General features: G+C 36.3%; 1 protein-coding gene across 2 annotated transcripts in view; it reads left to right on the top strand.

Moving 5' to 3' along the window:
- Positions 1–16337, top strand: part of SLC25A13 (solute carrier family 25 member 13) — a 104712-nt gene that overhangs the window by 73290 nt on the left and 15085 nt on the right. For both annotated transcript variants that reach the window (XM_075049618.1, XM_075049629.1), the window contains 2 exons: positions 369–449; positions 12799–12939. In XM_075049618.1, the coding sequence (XP_074905719.1) occupies positions 369–449; positions 12799–12939 (222 nt within the window). The remainder of the gene's footprint in view (positions 1–368; positions 450–12798; positions 12940–16337) is intronic.

Below are 16337 nucleotides of genomic sequence, written 5' to 3'. Positions count from 1 at the left end.
CTATTGTGTTAAAACTTATTATTGAACATTCTGATATTAATTTGAAATTATATTTAAATTTTTAAATGTAGTGAGCATTTCTAAAATCTTAAGTGAATTTATCATTAATTTTCAGAGAATGACTTTATTATTTAGTTAGTGATTGTTATCTTTTTTCAGTAATAAATATTTGAATTGTGCTGCAAATCTTTGTTAGAAAGAAGAACATAGCTTTACAATATTTCATAAAAAATCTAAGATTTGTTTGTTATCTGTTAGTTTGGTAGCTTCATGGATATATTTGCGTTTTCAGTTGCACAGAATTTGCAGCTGATGTTTTCTCCAACCTTTTTTAATTTATCAGCTTTCCTAAATGTTTGTTTTTTAAGGTTAATGATTTTGTGAGAGATAAGTTTATGACTAAAGATGGCTCTGTCCCACTGGCTGCAGAAATTCTTGCTGGTGGCTGTGTAAGTATCTTTAATTTCCTTCATATGAGATTCATGAAAGTGCGGTGTGTAAGATTAACTGTGTGGACTAAGACTTCTGTTTAACCACAGATCCAGTTCAAGAGCAGACTCTACTAGAGCATCTCAATTCTTTCCTAGATAGGCCAGCCGTTCTTGATGAAAGGGTAAATGTTTCTGTGCATCGTGTCTTTTAACTGCGCTGTATAATTCTCACAGCTTAGAGTTTGTTTCCTTAATAAAGAATCTGTCTTTATTCATGTTGGCTGTAGCTTATAGCCTAAAGAGGATTCATGCTAACCTTTCCAGAACTTAATAATGAGTTACTACTTTGTGGCACCCACTCTGCCACGTCACTTCTTTCCGATGTGTTATTGCACCCACTAATTTTCACTTTTTACAGTGATACTGGCTTTTTGAAATGGCAAAAACTACTCATGCTTCTTTGAGTTCATAGCAGACGTAGGCTGTGTAATGTTAACTCAGTACATAATGCATTCCTGAATGTAGGCTGTATTTAAAACCCACTAAGTTTTTAAGAGTGTTTTGCTTGCACAAAGTAGTATCTTAATGAACAACTGGCATATTACTGGGTAAATGATAATACTTCACGGTTTGATCTAGTTCTGTCTGTTCATATCATGGCTTACTTTATCTGGTGTATTGATTTTGTTCAAGCAAATGTAAATACTTTAGGTAAAATGAATAGTTGTTCAAAGACCAGCACACTTTACAGATAAAGAACACTGTTTATTTAAACTGGCTTTGATCACCGGGGCAGAGCAATGTTGATATATTTTCAATCTATCTTTGTTTCAGCTGTCATAAGACAGATGAGGTCACATTTTCAAGCAGCTTCTACCTGTGTCAAAAACTACAGTGAGCAGCAACTTAAAAACAAATGCTTGTGTCTTAACCTCAGTAGGTGCAGAGATTTGTGCTGTATGTGCTTGCAGAGAGCGTACTATGATTATCTGAGCCTCAGGGTGCAATGGCTAGGTTGTATTGCAGACTGAGAAGCTCTGGCTTTCTATAATTCTCAGGAGATGGGGCAGGATTTGGCTGGTGTCTGACTGCTCCTTCTGTTTGATCACTGACCTGTTGTAGACTGCCAGGTAGGATCCCCTTGTTCTGTAACTTTAGGAGCATTCGGGGGAGAAAAAAAGAAGGGGAGGGAGAGAAGAATGTGGGTCTCTAAAGCTCTAAATAAAAAGCATGCTGTAAATGAAGGAAAAATGCAATAAAGTGCTTGCAGAGTAAAAAGTATTTGCCCCTTACACTAATAAAACGTCTTATGAACATAGCAGCCATAGAGAATTCAGCAAAATTTTCATTTAAAATGTCATTTGATCTAGGGTTTTTATTTTTACAGACTGCTGTGAATTTTTTAATGCAGTACAAAAAGCACTCTTTACAGAGAGCTGTCATTCATGAGAATGCTGCAGCAAGCTTTTTGCCAGTAGTTCATTGTAAACTAAGGATCTGCTTTAAGAGATAGGTGGTTTGAGACGTATTTTAAATGTGCTGTAAATGTTGGCTTGTCCTATTTGGTATTTGAAATATATATTAACAATGAGATGCTGCATAAAGTTGTAGCAGTAGACGTGTGGTGGCAGAATGCCTTGAGTTTTCTTTTAACTGGAGTGCTCCACTTAAGGGCATAGTCTGGTGCCAGGTAGATGGGTTGCAACTTGTCTTTTCTGCAGGTGGTCTTTGGGGTTTTTTTTTTTTTGTAATTTTAAACCCAATTCAGACTAGCAACAGAGACTATCGTTACAAGTGGTGCCTAGTTTTTTGGGGTGAATTTTTCTCTCATGGTATAAACACATGCATAAAATACGAGATGCCAAAGACAGGCTTTTTCCTATAGATTTCAGTGTTGTATTGGCCTAACTTTCTGTCCCTGTTTAAGCAAACGTGAAACCTGCGATTTCACTGTGGAAAGAGGAAGGACACTGTTGAATGCTTTTGAAAATTTTCAGTCTTGGATTTTTACCTCATTTCACAATGTAGTAATCGCTTATGTGGGAGGCAAGAAGACAGGAGCGCATGATGTGTTAAGAGTCTAAAAAGGGGCAGCCAACTAAGATGAATTTCATAAAAGACACCTGCCCTATCACCTTTCTGCTCTGAGTATCTAATTCTCAGCTGTGATTGTGTTACAAACACAGATGTTAAATTTTCCTTCCTCAGTGGTTCTGTTTCCTTGGAGTGTATTCATTGCTTATGGAAGGGCTGTGTGCTGGGATGCATACTACATTTTAATGTTATAAATACCAGCCTTGTGAGTACAGTATAGCATTAATACCTTAGAACTGGAGGACCGAGCAGATACTTGGATGGTTTGGGTTGTTCAGTAACACAAAGGGCTTTGAAGGGGTCAGTATCACCTGAGTAGCTCCACTCCGCTGTTTGCCCAACCATTGCCAGGCGTTGACTTTTAAGTCCCCCGAGGAGTTCACTTTGCATCATAATTACTGAGAATTAGTACACATGGCTGACTTTTGCACTTGTAACTAAAGCTGATTGTTTCATTGAACAAGTCTTTTTCTGTTTTGTAAACTGTTTTCTCTCCTGGAAAAAAAAAAAAAAGAAGAAAAGGAGAAAATAGAAAGATCTTTTACTTCATGACCTCGTGGCACTTAGTTCAGTTAACAGCCTGTTTCATAGCTTTTTATTATGTGAAGATGAAAGTGATAGGTTGGTTGAGATTATTTTTTTTGTTGAGACCCCCAAGAACATAATTAAAAGTATAACCTTTATATTTTTATACGGAATCTTAAGGAAGGTTGTTATGTAAATTACTAACTCAAAATTTCCATCTCCTTTGTTTGTAAGAAATTTTCCTACTGACTATGTTGTTTGTTACCCATAAAAATTACATATATGTAACTTCCAGATTTGCACAATGCCTGACACCCACCATCAACTCTGGTCTCTGCTGTTCATTTAGGACTCTCATTTCTCATATGAATCCTATATAGCCTTTATCATTATTAGACTAGTAAAAAGCTTTGGTTCCAAGACATATTGTAATGATACCGTAGAGCTAGGATCTGCTGAGCATCTAAACCACAAATCTGACATAACCTCCTTGAAGGAAAAAGTGTACAAATATACTAGGTTTGATTTCTGCTAATGCTGTAACTTACCTTCAGGGATTCTTTAATAAAGGGATGATCTTGGGTAAGCTGTAAGTACAAATTGAAATCTTTTTATTTTACAGTGGCAATAATCTTGAAGTTTCTGTAAGTTTTTTTTTTTTTCTATGGTCTTTCAATTTATTTTATATTTTAAATAAAAAATAATCACTAGTCATACCAGTTTAGCTGCTTGCTTCTTTTAAACTTAATTCACTTAAAAGCTTCTGTTAAAAGTAACCTGATTTTTTGATACAGCACTGTTGTTATTTTTTTTAGTTATATTAACCAATTGAAAATTTTGTTTGTAAAAGTGGCATAAATATTATTTTGGTGGTTTTGAGGTGTTTCTTTAACACTAAGCTTTTAGGTGAGACAGTTATTTCGTTTAGTTCCTTAAATAAAGCAGTTCCACGTTTAACTGAAAAATTTACGTTGTGTGTCTGGAAGTAACCAGGAAGGAGATGCAAAGATGCAAAATAAAGAGTAATCATAAAACACACACAAAAATATTAAGAAAAACAGAAGTATAGCATGACTAAAAAGAAATAGTTGTATAATATATGTTGCCTTGTCTGCATATAGTAATACAATTATATAGGTAAATCGGAGGCTTAATTTTCAGCAAGAAAAAAGCATTTTGCTTTATTAACCTTTGCTTCTGCTCTCCCTCCTCTTTCCTTTTCCACACACAGTCTTTTCCTTCGCAGCTGCTCAGTGTGTGCTCACTATTAGCCAGTTTAAATCATGTAGCACAGTACAATTACAGACCCCATACAGATCTGCTTTTATTTAAGTTGTCAGTACAATTTTAGGCATATTTCTGGAGACTTTATAGTAATCGTAATAAAGTTAAAACATATTGGACCTGCTTGGACAACCTCAACTCTGCTATGGAACGTAAAAATTAGATACGGTTAAGATGGAGTTCATCTAGAAAGTGCAAAATCCTGTCCAGAATTAATTCTTATAAAGGAATATGATGTGAAATTCCAATTGAGTTGTGCTGAATAAGTGATCCAGTACAAATAGTTTTATAAAGCTACTTACAACATGTATTTTATGTTTCAGAGAGTAATAAAGATAAGTCCACATCTGAGCTGCATTTTCTCTGTGGCAATGCAGTGGAGGTAGAGGGTGTACGGACTGCAATTCCCACACTTCTTAGATCTCTTACTTGCAAAAATTTAGACATTTCTAAGTTGTAGGCTAAAGGAGACTGAAGGTGTCATTATTGCTTTCATTATTCAGAAACCTAAATCTCATAAAATTCTATTCTGTTTGACAAAGAAGGCTGAGCTATGGGTAGAGTGAAACTGAGCATTATGTATTCCGGGGGGGGGGGGGGGGCGGGGAATCTCTGCATGTATATCTGAAAAAAGAACAACTGCTATCACATAGAAAAGTTTTGGTATAGTTTATTGAGATAGTTAAGCAATCATGGTCTTCTTGATGATTGCTCATATTAGCTTTGAAAGCAAATGGCGTACATCTCTTGAACTCTTAATAGATTTGTTCTCGAAGGTCTGTTCTCCTTGTAGTCAGGCATTACTTTCAAGGGGAGTTCTACCTGCATGTGTAAAAGCCCAACATTCACATTTCTTGTTTAAGGAAAAGTTCAGAAGCTCCTGATAATTTTTTTTTTCCTTGATTAAATTAAAAGCGAATTTATTTTTACATAAAATTTATGTTGTTAAATAAATTAATTACAGTTAAAGTCTATTTAATATAATTAATATAATGTAAAAGAATATACTATAATTAATTAGGTATTTTTAAAGTGTAGTTTTCTCTTCTGAACCACTGTAATTGGAGTTATTTTCAGCATACTGAAAATAATTTAAACTAATTGTAAACTTTTGGTACAAAAAAATGCAGCTAGATCTGGACTTCAATTTAACTTCACATTTGCAAACCTGTTGTATTTGAACACTGCTCTGTTTTAATTGTCTCCGATTAATTTTCATCTGATCTTAGATTTAAGCCTTGTAATGAAGTTTGGGAAGGCAACATACAGTAACATGATAACCCTTCCAAGAGATTGTACCAAAGGGTGGGGAAGTGCCTGGTGTCCAGTTCCTGCTTATCTTTGACCTCACCCCACATTTCCTTGCAGGTTTGGATGTTTTAAAAGTAGTTTGCTCAAATTTTCACACAGTCATACCTGTTTAAACTGGCCTTTCCTGAAAGCAGTAAGGAGTTATGCAGAACATGATTTCACTCTGGTTTGAATTTTCCTTTTGGATTGGCTAATGTAATTTTATTTTTTTTCCAGAGGTATTTTCCCATAATAAATTAGAGGTGTTTTTCTATTTTGCTTCCCCTCTCCTCTTCCTTTTCATTTCCCTTCTCCCCTAAAAAAAAGAGCGAGAGAGAGGGAATTTTTCAAACTGTAGAACAAGAAGGGATGCATAGGTTTAGGTTGATATGTTTCTGATTGTAGAACCGAACAGTTCTGAACTCTTAAAAAGCCCGTTTTTTTCCAACAAGCATACTTAATATTATTTCCATTTGAAATGTATTCTTTTTTCCTATTATATTAAAAATAATGACTGCAAAATTTTATATGAACATACATTACAGTTTAAAGCATGTATTTGTTTTGACAATTATATTTTATTACACATCCCTTTCTCCTATTACTCCTTTTTCTACTGGCAGTAAAGTATTATAGTGTTTATAAGTGCAGGTTCCAAAAAAACCCCCAAAACAAAGCCTCAAACTCAATTCAGGAATTAAAATCTAGCTTTCTATGAGAAAAAGGAAGATATTTATGATGTCATGGTAATTTATGATGTGACCAAGAAATAATGGGTCACAGTTTTAATACAGCTACCATGCTTTAAGACTTGAAAGGTCTGTAAATCATTAAATGATTCTACAACTAGTCAAAATAGACAACTAGAGCAGACAGAGCCAAATGTTAACATATTTGACAGGTCTGTAACTTAATTGCTTTTATAATGGCAATCAAGTAGGCTCCACTTTGATTTTTTTTTTTTGGCTAGGCTTCTGAGAACTGAATTACCTATAACGTGGAAAATATCAAATCCACAATTTTAATTTTTTTCCCACTGCAGACTTGGTCAGTGCTTATAAACAAACCATACTCCTGTTTGTTTCTGTTTAGCCAGGTCATTAATATACAACTGTAGGAGAATCATCACAACTTGTATCCAAGTCTTGGAAGTCTGTCTGAAGCAGTAGCAGGAATGTACTTCTGTTCGGACTAATTGCAATTCTATTTATGAGCACTTTTACGTGAGCGTTTGAAGGAGCTTGCTTTACGTTTTATGTACACTTGGACGTTAACAAGACTGTGATTCTAGCAATATTCACTGTTTGAGCTGCCCAAAGTAAAACCTTACCCAGACCAAGAGAAAGCTGTCCTCGGAAGACAAGAAGGATTAACTGGAGAAAAACACAGTTCTGCCTGAGCAGCATGAAAGCTGTTTCTGTGGTCAGGGTAGTGAAAAGCAGATGATTGAGGGCTCAGGAAATCTCCTCACGATCTGAAGAAAAGGTATTTACTATATGAACTCCCGTTGCTAAAGAGCATTATCAGAATCCTGTATAGATAGGACCACAGATGAGAGGACACAAAATAGCATGAAATGGCTTGTCTGGATTTTTGAAGCCTGGCTTTATCAGAAAAAAAGGTAACATAGAACCAAGCTTTTGAGAACCCAGTATGCTTTGCCCTTGACATACAGTGCCACGTAATTAAGGTTGTCACCTTTGAAATCTATAAGAAAAACAGTCACTTTGGACAGATGTCTGTTACTCGGTAGCTCTTCTGGTAACAGGCAAGTCCATAGTGAAATCACTGTTGCAGCAGCCCAACATAATTCATCTGATGCTCTTGGGATCTTTTGCCATACAGACACCAAGGCTTTTAGAGGTAGTTTGAAGCACTGCAGTGGCACTCCATAAATCTGGCTTCTAAGCCTTGTTCTGTCATAGAGTTAGTATGTGATTTTTGTGGTAAATCATTGAATAGTTCTATGCCTTAGTTGCCCTTTATTATACAATGAGGATGGTAATTCTTCCATTCTTGCATCCCTTGAGTGCATTTTTAATTTAGATATTTTTTTATGATGGGGAACAGTCTTTATTTTGTGTCTGTACAACGCTCAGCACTTCAGGAACCTTGGCTTTCATTAGGATTAATGGATGATAGCAAATGCACAAGATAACAAGGTGCATCTGGCACCTGGCAAGGAGAAAGGGCCTGGGACAGTGTACAATATTCAGTATGACTGAAAGTGATAAACAGTTGACTAAAAATTTTGGAACTTGCACCTGCTTGTCTTTTTGTAAACTGAACGAGTAACCAAGACATTGTAGATGATTTCTTTTACACAGGTTGATTTTGGATAAGTATATAATATGTTGCTTATATATTTTAATGGTTGCCATTACTTGCCATAATTGATATCCCTGGGTAGATATTGTTGGGAAATATTAATGCTCTAATAGCAGTAGTAGTGCTTTCTTCATCTATGAAACCTTGAAAGGTGATAGGTGACAAGTTGCATGGGATGCAGAAGAAAGATCTAGGCTGACCCTAAATGCTCTTAGCTGAGAACAGGAAAAAGGCTATGATTTAAAGTAGGTAATAAGGTTAATTAGAGGCACAAGAACAGTTCATGGTCAGTAGAGATGAAAGGAAAAGAATCTGGTACTTTCTTCTGAGATGGAAACCACAGAATTTTCTTCCTGAATTGCAACCTGTATTCTCTTCAGAACCTACACTGAAGCTTTCAAATTGAGATGTGAAAGCCCTAGGAGATTTGGGTCTGGTGTGCTCATTTCTTATCTAATCTCATAAGGGCACAAAATGCAGTTACATTAAAAAGAACAGGAATTTCTTGTCTTAGTGTAGTGAGGGGGGTGAAAATCTGTTTATTTTCCAGTAAATTTTATTACAAAGAGATTTGAACATGTGAAGAAGTAGAAAACATTCTGCCTTCTTAAACTGGAGTGTTGTTAAGCGTTTGTTATTAAACTAATTTTTTTTCGCTACAGAGTGGGTTTTATTGCCTCATGGACAAAAAAAAAATTACCTCAACTATTTCTACTTCTCCCTTCCATTCAGTAAAGTAGGAAAGTAGAAGGACACATGTGATAGACAGTACTGTATTACTGTACAAGGCTATACTGCCATCGAGAGGTGCTGGGTGATATCATACCAGTGCAGAGTTGAAGAACTGCAAAAATGAAAAAAAAAAAAAACAAAAAACCAGCTTGTTTTTAAAAATTCACTTGTGTGTGGATGCTTAGCTAGCTCTCCGTGTGTTAAAGCACATTGAATGTTTTACAGAGGTGCAGATTTCTAGCTATGTGTGTATGAGGAGTTCTTGGATGACAGAGGTATTTCCCTTTTATTTTCTTGCTTTACATCGAACGAGACCATAAATGCTTGTGATTAGGTCAAATGTTAAATTCTTTCAGAATAATATGGCCCTTTGTGGGCCCTTACAGATAATTATCCATGCAGTACCTCTAGGAATCTACTCCTATAAATAACTCAAAATTGCAGTTTTTATTTTAATCACATGATAATAACTAAAAAGTAATAGATTTGCTTTTACAGTCAGATCATTTGTTTCTTTAAAAAATGATTGGAAGAGTTGATAAGGAATTCAGAGTTAAGGGTATTCAAGTTTGTAACTTCAGTATGGAAAAATTGGTGTTGCTGGGAAGTATCTATATTAAATGGTTGAAGAAGTTGATTTTTGTGACACTTGGTGAAGAAACCATTAAGCTTGAGTGACCTGAGCTTCAACTGTGTTTATTCTGGCCAAAAAAGTAGTTTTCAAATTCTGACCTCTGGGAGCATATTTCAAAATTTTAAAATGAGATACACTTTCAACTGCAAAAGTTAGCAAACAAGAAGGCAATGTTCTTCAACTTTTGGCCAAACAGAATGAATGAGCAGGGTGATACAATTTGCTGATGATGTTTTGTCTGTTTTTTCTATAACAGTATATACAAGCACCTTGAAGAGACTGGAAAACAATAGGTTGATGAGATTTCTTTCATTGCATTCACTGTGCAAAAACTCAGAAGACAGGAGCCATGCTATTGTGATTCAAGCTACTGATTTGGAGATCAGGATATCTGGAGACTCTTACATGTTTGAGCTAGGGGGACGCACACACTGGGCATACAATTAACCTCTTTACCTCAAATCCCCTTCTTGTAAAACTGGAGTCATTGTACTTTCCTCACAGGAGCACTGGGAGGAAATACCATTAATATTTATGAGACACTTGCATACTATGATGATGAATAACACAATAGGAGTTACCAGTACTAGACAAGCAAGAAATCATTTCATTAGAAAATATAGTAGCCATCTCCAGTTTGCCCCCCCCCCCCCCCCCCCCCCCCCCGCATTTGGAGAGTAAGGAGCTGCAGTTACCAGCGCAGATGGTTAAATAACAGTGATAAAAGCTCCCCACCAGGCAACTGTACTTGTTACTGCTAGAACTGCCTCTGCACAGGCTGATAAACCAGCCTTCCTCTCCATCACAAAGCAGGCAGGTGGTAGAAACCCTCCTACCGACACCCTCTGTCAGGTATTGTCTGGCTCATCACTTTCAGTTATTCACCATTTGATTTTTGGAGTGTATCTTTGATCAAATTCAGAGGATGACAAAGGTTGTTCAGGGAGTTCTGGGCTAGTACCTGGACAGTTTTGTGGAAAGACTTCACTGGAAATTTCCGATGTCTTTCTTCAGACCTGCTTTGTGGGCAGCAGAACTGGTAGTCTTTTTAGTAGCACCTGGTGCATGCAGGTCTCGGTGCTTTAAAAATTTGAATGCAGCGAGCTTGATTGTATGAGGTGGGTAAATAATAGGATCCCCATTTTTCAAATAGCAAGCCGAAGCAGAGGAAATGTTGTGTGATTTACTCACAGCCACAAACATCTAATGCTGCGAGTGTCGACGCAGCCAGGTTGGACATGCAAACATAAACATTTATATGTGCTAGAATCTAAAGTATTTCACTTTTATTTGAATTCAGAAATTATTTGCCTTTATTCTCCTTCAAAATCAGATACCTGTTTCTCTTCCCTTTCTTTAAATACAGCATTCACTTATAAACACTTTTATATATTTTTTTAAATTGCTCAGTGTTTTGGTGCATTAATAATAATAAACTTAATTTTTGTCATCTTTTAAATTTTAATATGGTTTTCCTGTAGTGAAAATTAAAGGAACACTTCCCACGGAGTCATGGCACAATGAACTGCGAGAATATCATACTGAGGGAAAGTAGTTTATTTGTGCTAACAGATCAGTTGGTATGAGTTTTTAAGTAGTGTGTTTTAGAGGAGGGCTGTGGTATAGAAAACTTACAAATGAACAGTATCACTTGCAAATAAACTTTATCACCTGCAATTGGGATTTTATCATTTTAAGAAGAAAATATGTGTGATGGCATGTGGGAACGCTTAGTATTTGTAATACGTAGACCCAAATGTTTATTATGAAGGAATCTGTAATTCACCATAAGGACTTTTCCAGGATTTTTTTTTTTATTTTGAGACTTTGCAAGATGAGTAGACAAGTAAAAGAAAAATTTTTTTTGTTATGAATGCTTGCTTACTTAATATGTTTCAGTTTAACTGCAAAACTGAAGTCAGCATATGTGCCAAATAATTTATCAGTTAATTTCTGATGGCAACAAGAATAGCAGTTTTATATGTACCAGGATTCTGGTTTGGTAAAAGCAGTTAAATTAAATTATGCCAATTTGAAAGTCAAAACCAGTTGAGTTACACAAGAGCATGCTTTTTCTGGTCAAAATAGGAAACATTTGGGATATTTTGGGGGTTATGTAAAGACTTTAATTTGTAACCACACTGTGTATGCTCAGTCTAAGTGGTAGACAAGAATAGTTGTTCGTGCGATTTGCCATTTCTTCAGCACATTATTTAAACCATATTACTGTGCATATTTTTTATTTTGAATGATAGTTAATCTGAGCTATGATTAATTCTTTTAACATTTAGATAATTTAAAAAAGATGTGCACATAGTGTTTACATACTAGACATGGCTAGATGCAAGCACATTTAAATGCAGCTTATTTCATTTTAGTCATAGCCTTCCAGAAAAAAAACAGTTGTTTTTTGTGGGGTGGGTGAGGGTTGCCCTTTGCATAGTTTGTGTGATTTCAGAACCTAGAGAATGGCATAGCTGTTGGGCCATGTAATTAAGAAATTAACATAAGTTAGAATGACACTGTTGAATTTTGGCCAGATGGAGTTTAAGTGAGTATTTTTTGAATACACTTAGGTAACCTTCATGTTACCTTTTTTTCTTGTTTCAAATTTTTAACTTGAGATCTGTCAGTGTAGCAGAAGGGTTATGCCCTCCCTACGTTACATATTGCGAATGAGATGAACTTTACAAGAACTAGCAGGGAATCTGAAATGCTTGCCACTGTTGTGTTTTAAATCTAACTTTCAAAATCAGTTGAGTGATGTCTTCCCAACAAATGGAGACTGACATGTTAAAAACATTTAGCGGTTCTTTATTAATAGAATCCTTCAGTCTGTAGACCTTCTTTTCTTTATTACCTGGTGCACAAATAACGATGTGGAGCTCAGACTCTTGAATCAAACAGCATTTAATGGCAGTGAAACTGGTAGTTCCGTGGGGTTTTAAAAAAGCACAATATATCTGTAGTTCTGGTCTTTGGAATCCATGTGTTCTTTGTTTTATGAACTCATGCCAAAATTGAAAAAGCTTCTGCCAGACTTTTACTCTTCAACAGTATGTTTTCACTTTCTGTGTAGTGGCATGCACATCTCAGTTTCTTTACTTAATTACTAATTCTTCCTTTGACTTTATTACTTGCTTTACAGTGTTCTTGGCTTGTCAGTATTGTATAACTTGATGTTGGTGAATGTATTCTCGCAGCAAGAATTGAGCTGGTGTCTGTCTGATGTAATGCAGTGTCCAGCAGTGGCTGACCTGTTTCCTCTCTGTTTTTCCTGACCACTCATCTGGGAGGTGGGGGGGGGGTGTAGATTTCCTACCTTGTGAGCTGCAGTTTATTAACTAATACTAAAACTCTTGTCTGCTGATAGATTAACCAACTGCAGCAGGATTAAAAATGTCTTCTCTTGAATGTAGCAGGACGTGTGCTGCAAATAATGTAGCAGGTTAATGTATTGTCTTCCACTTTTAATTTCAGGCTGGAGGTTCTCAAGTGATCTTTACCAATCCACTGGAAATTGTTAAGATTCGATTACAGGTGGCTGGAGAAATTACTACTGGTCCACGAGTTAGTGCCCTCACTGTATTACGGGACTTAGGCTTCTTTGGTCTCTACAAGGTATGGGGTTTTTTTATATATACATGAATTAAAATCCAATTATTAATATTTCAAATCAAAAGACCATTTCATTGTTCTCACAAACTTTCATAGGTGGACATAATTGTACTTTTTGAAAAATTCTTCCTGTACATCATGTAGATCTTACTAAGATTTCTTTTCTCACTTCAGCAGGTGTAAGTATTGTTCATCGAGGATTAGTTTGTGATTCCTGATGTTCTGCCTGGTGTAAAAGTAAACATTATCATCTGCTTCATGATCTAGAGCTTACAGTTTTGGAGTTGTGCTTTTGCTCTTCTGTGTTTGATTCAGCAACTTTCCCAGATGTCATTGTTAATTTCATGATGGGAATTAATTGCAGCACAATAATAGTGAAGAAATACAGACACTGGGAGCCCAGCATAAAAATAAACTCCTAAAGCAAGCTTCCCCTTGCTACTTTAGAAGAACGTTGCCACAAATAATACCAGGAAAAGCTGCTTTTATGAGTGTATACTACAAACTACAGTTCTGCTTTCTACATTACTGTCTTCACGTGGATATGTAAATATGTAGAAATAAAGTTAGGTTTAATGTGAGACTGTCGCAGGATTAGAAACATCTTGTGTCGAATCTAATAGGATGTATGCTGCAAATAATTTAAAAGGATTAACATACTGCCTTCTACTTTTAGATGAAGGAGACTAGATATGGGGGGGTATGAAAGGTCTCGAGATAGCCATTGCACACAGTATTGAAACAAAAGCTGTAATGAGTGCCATACACTTAAGAGCACCGTGCGGTGTTTCTTCAGATTCTGCAGCTTACTTCTTGGGAGAAAACTTTCACACTACCCATTTGTCCCAGTATTTCCAGTGCAGCAGGCAGTACTCCTCTGTTTCTTATTTACAGCAGCATAACTGTAAATTGAAGATGCTTCAAAAACCACCAAATGAGCCCCATCCCCCTCCTCCACAATACTTGAATTCCATCTCCACTTTTAAGCATCCAATACTTTTAAATTGTTCTGTTAACATTACAAAGAGGAAGCCTGCCCGGGAGTAGATGTATGTATGTTTTGGCCTGGAGAGAAGTTGCAGACCTGAATAGGATTTAATGGGGAGTTGTTTTTCCCTTTAAATTGACTTGCTAATTTTTTAGGTGTTTTACTGAAGCTGATGCTATTGTGTAAACTCCTAGTAAATGGCATTATGGTGTTGATCAGGTCAACATTTACAACTGAAAACACGGATATGGTAAACAGTCTGCATCCCTGAGGCTGTGCAGGAGTGGAGGGCAGCTATTGACTTTTACTTGAACTAGTAAAAATAAAATGAAAGAGTGATTGAACTAGTTTACGGAAGTTAGCATTTTTTAGATTTTTTTCTTTTCCTGAATACCTGCTCTTGGTGGCTGAGCAGAATTTGCTGCATTTTTCCATTATTAAATGGCATTAATGTCTTGGGTCGTGTTATGAAGTATTTCTGGTTTTTAGAGTAGATACTTGGTGAATATTTGTAAGGAATACACCTGAACAGGAGCTGGTTACAGCACTATGTTGTGTTGAAACAGGCAGTTATTTAATCACAAGCTACACAGTTTCATTGGTTCATTCATTAAGTCCATTTACCTCCACAGAAGGGTTTTAACTCTTATGTTGTCTCTGTTTCTGTTGCTCTTCACCCCTCCACCACATTCCTTGTGTTCATGTCCTTTTGTATGTCCAATTTAGATTCATTGCCTACAAAAACTTGACTGATTTGACAAAACTAGAGAATTTAACCTGGCAATCACAGTCATTGACCCAACGGAACGCAGGCCATGTCAGAAGGCTTGTGTCCAAGTGCACCCTTAGTCACAGCTAGCTCTGTCATTGGGCAGGTTTGTGCTGTTGTCCACCAAACACTTTGGCACTGTAGCCAAAAACCAAAAGGAAATCCTATCTGCCCCCTCTCCCATATGCCAGCAAGAGTGTTCGTGCAGCCACATAATGATCTGGAACAGGAAACTCATTAAAACTGAAGCTTCCTCCTCCTTATGGCTTAGTTTATCGTGAACCCAGACCAGCTCACTTTGTAGCTCCTCAGGATGGTTGTACCCGGGCGAAGGGAGGAATGGCTTCATGGCACGTCGAACCCATCAGTCTGTATCAGAGGAGTTTTATACTGCCCTGAGGTGCTTGTAGAACAGCAGTGTTAGGGGCAAAAGTAGTCCTCTCCTGAATGCTTGAGCTGAAGCTGGCAGTGCTGGTGAGGCCAGGCAGGGATTAACAATTCATTGCATCAAAGTCAGCAGCCTCAGTAAATACTACCCAGAGACCAATGGTCTAAAATGAATTTCAGATGAGACTAGATTTGGTAGGTGCTCCCTTCTTTGGTGGTGCTTCTAGTAAATTAATTTGGTGAGCGTAATGACCAAGCGAACATCAAATAATAATAAATGTTCTACTAATCAAAATTGAAATGTCTTGGTACATTTGGAATACTTTACTCTTAATGAGTCAAATTAGCTTTAAAACTATAAAACAGTAATGAGGATTTTATGTCTATCTCAGTACTTTCCATGCTGTTCAGTCTAACATGAACAACTCTTTCATTTGCATCTTAATTCTTTGTTTTAGCTTTGTTTTATCTTTTGTGTCTCAAGACACAAGGCTTGTATCTCAAGCCCTGAATGTACTAATTTTAGTAGATCTAAGTAAGACTCCATACATAATGCTACAGAAGAACAAGAATAGATACTTGTTTTAGAAAACAGTTTTATTTGTGAATCTTGGAGTTTGTTTGTAGGCTTAATGGGCCTTCATCTAAGTATTCCAGCTGTTTAAACACTGGTCTATCTTAGCCATGATTTAGTTAATCAGTTAGTCATTTCTTTTGCAAGTGTTGAAAGTAAAATTCTAGACTTTCCATTTCAGGAATTTTCATTTGAAATAAATGGATGTCTTTTTTTTTTATTATTATTCCTAAGTTTTCTTTAAAAAAATTGTATAACAATCCAACTTCAAATGTAATTTTTCATTTCATAGTTGATAACAAAATATTTTGGTTTTATTTTTTTTTCTGTTTGGTATAGCCTGAATTTATGTTCTGCTGGGTTTTTTTATTTTTCTTCTGTGGCCAAAAGAAAGCAAAATGAACAAAAATTAACTACTCCATCAATTTTGGTTCAAGACCATAATGTTCCTCCTTTTCCACTTGACTTGTTAGAAATTCTTGTAAAACTGCTCTAAGAAGGGTTGACTGCAGTCTTCTACAGCAGTTTCCACCACTGACCACTCAAATAATTAACTTCTGATGTCTGGATTAATGGATGTCAAGTGCTTGTAGAGCTGTGTCCCTGGAAAAGGTGAAGATGGCCATTGTCTAGATGAGGCCAGGTAGGGGGGGGATAGTATGAGAAGCTGTACAGAGGGACAG

This window comes from Buteo buteo, chromosome 2, assembly GCF_964188355.1.
Source record: "Buteo buteo chromosome 2, bButBut1.hap1.1, whole genome shotgun sequence".
NCBI lineage: Eukaryota > Metazoa > Chordata > Aves > Accipitriformes > Accipitridae > Buteo > Buteo buteo.
Note: the sequence above shows the minus strand (reverse complement) of the source record. Positions and strands in the feature narration are given on the sequence as shown.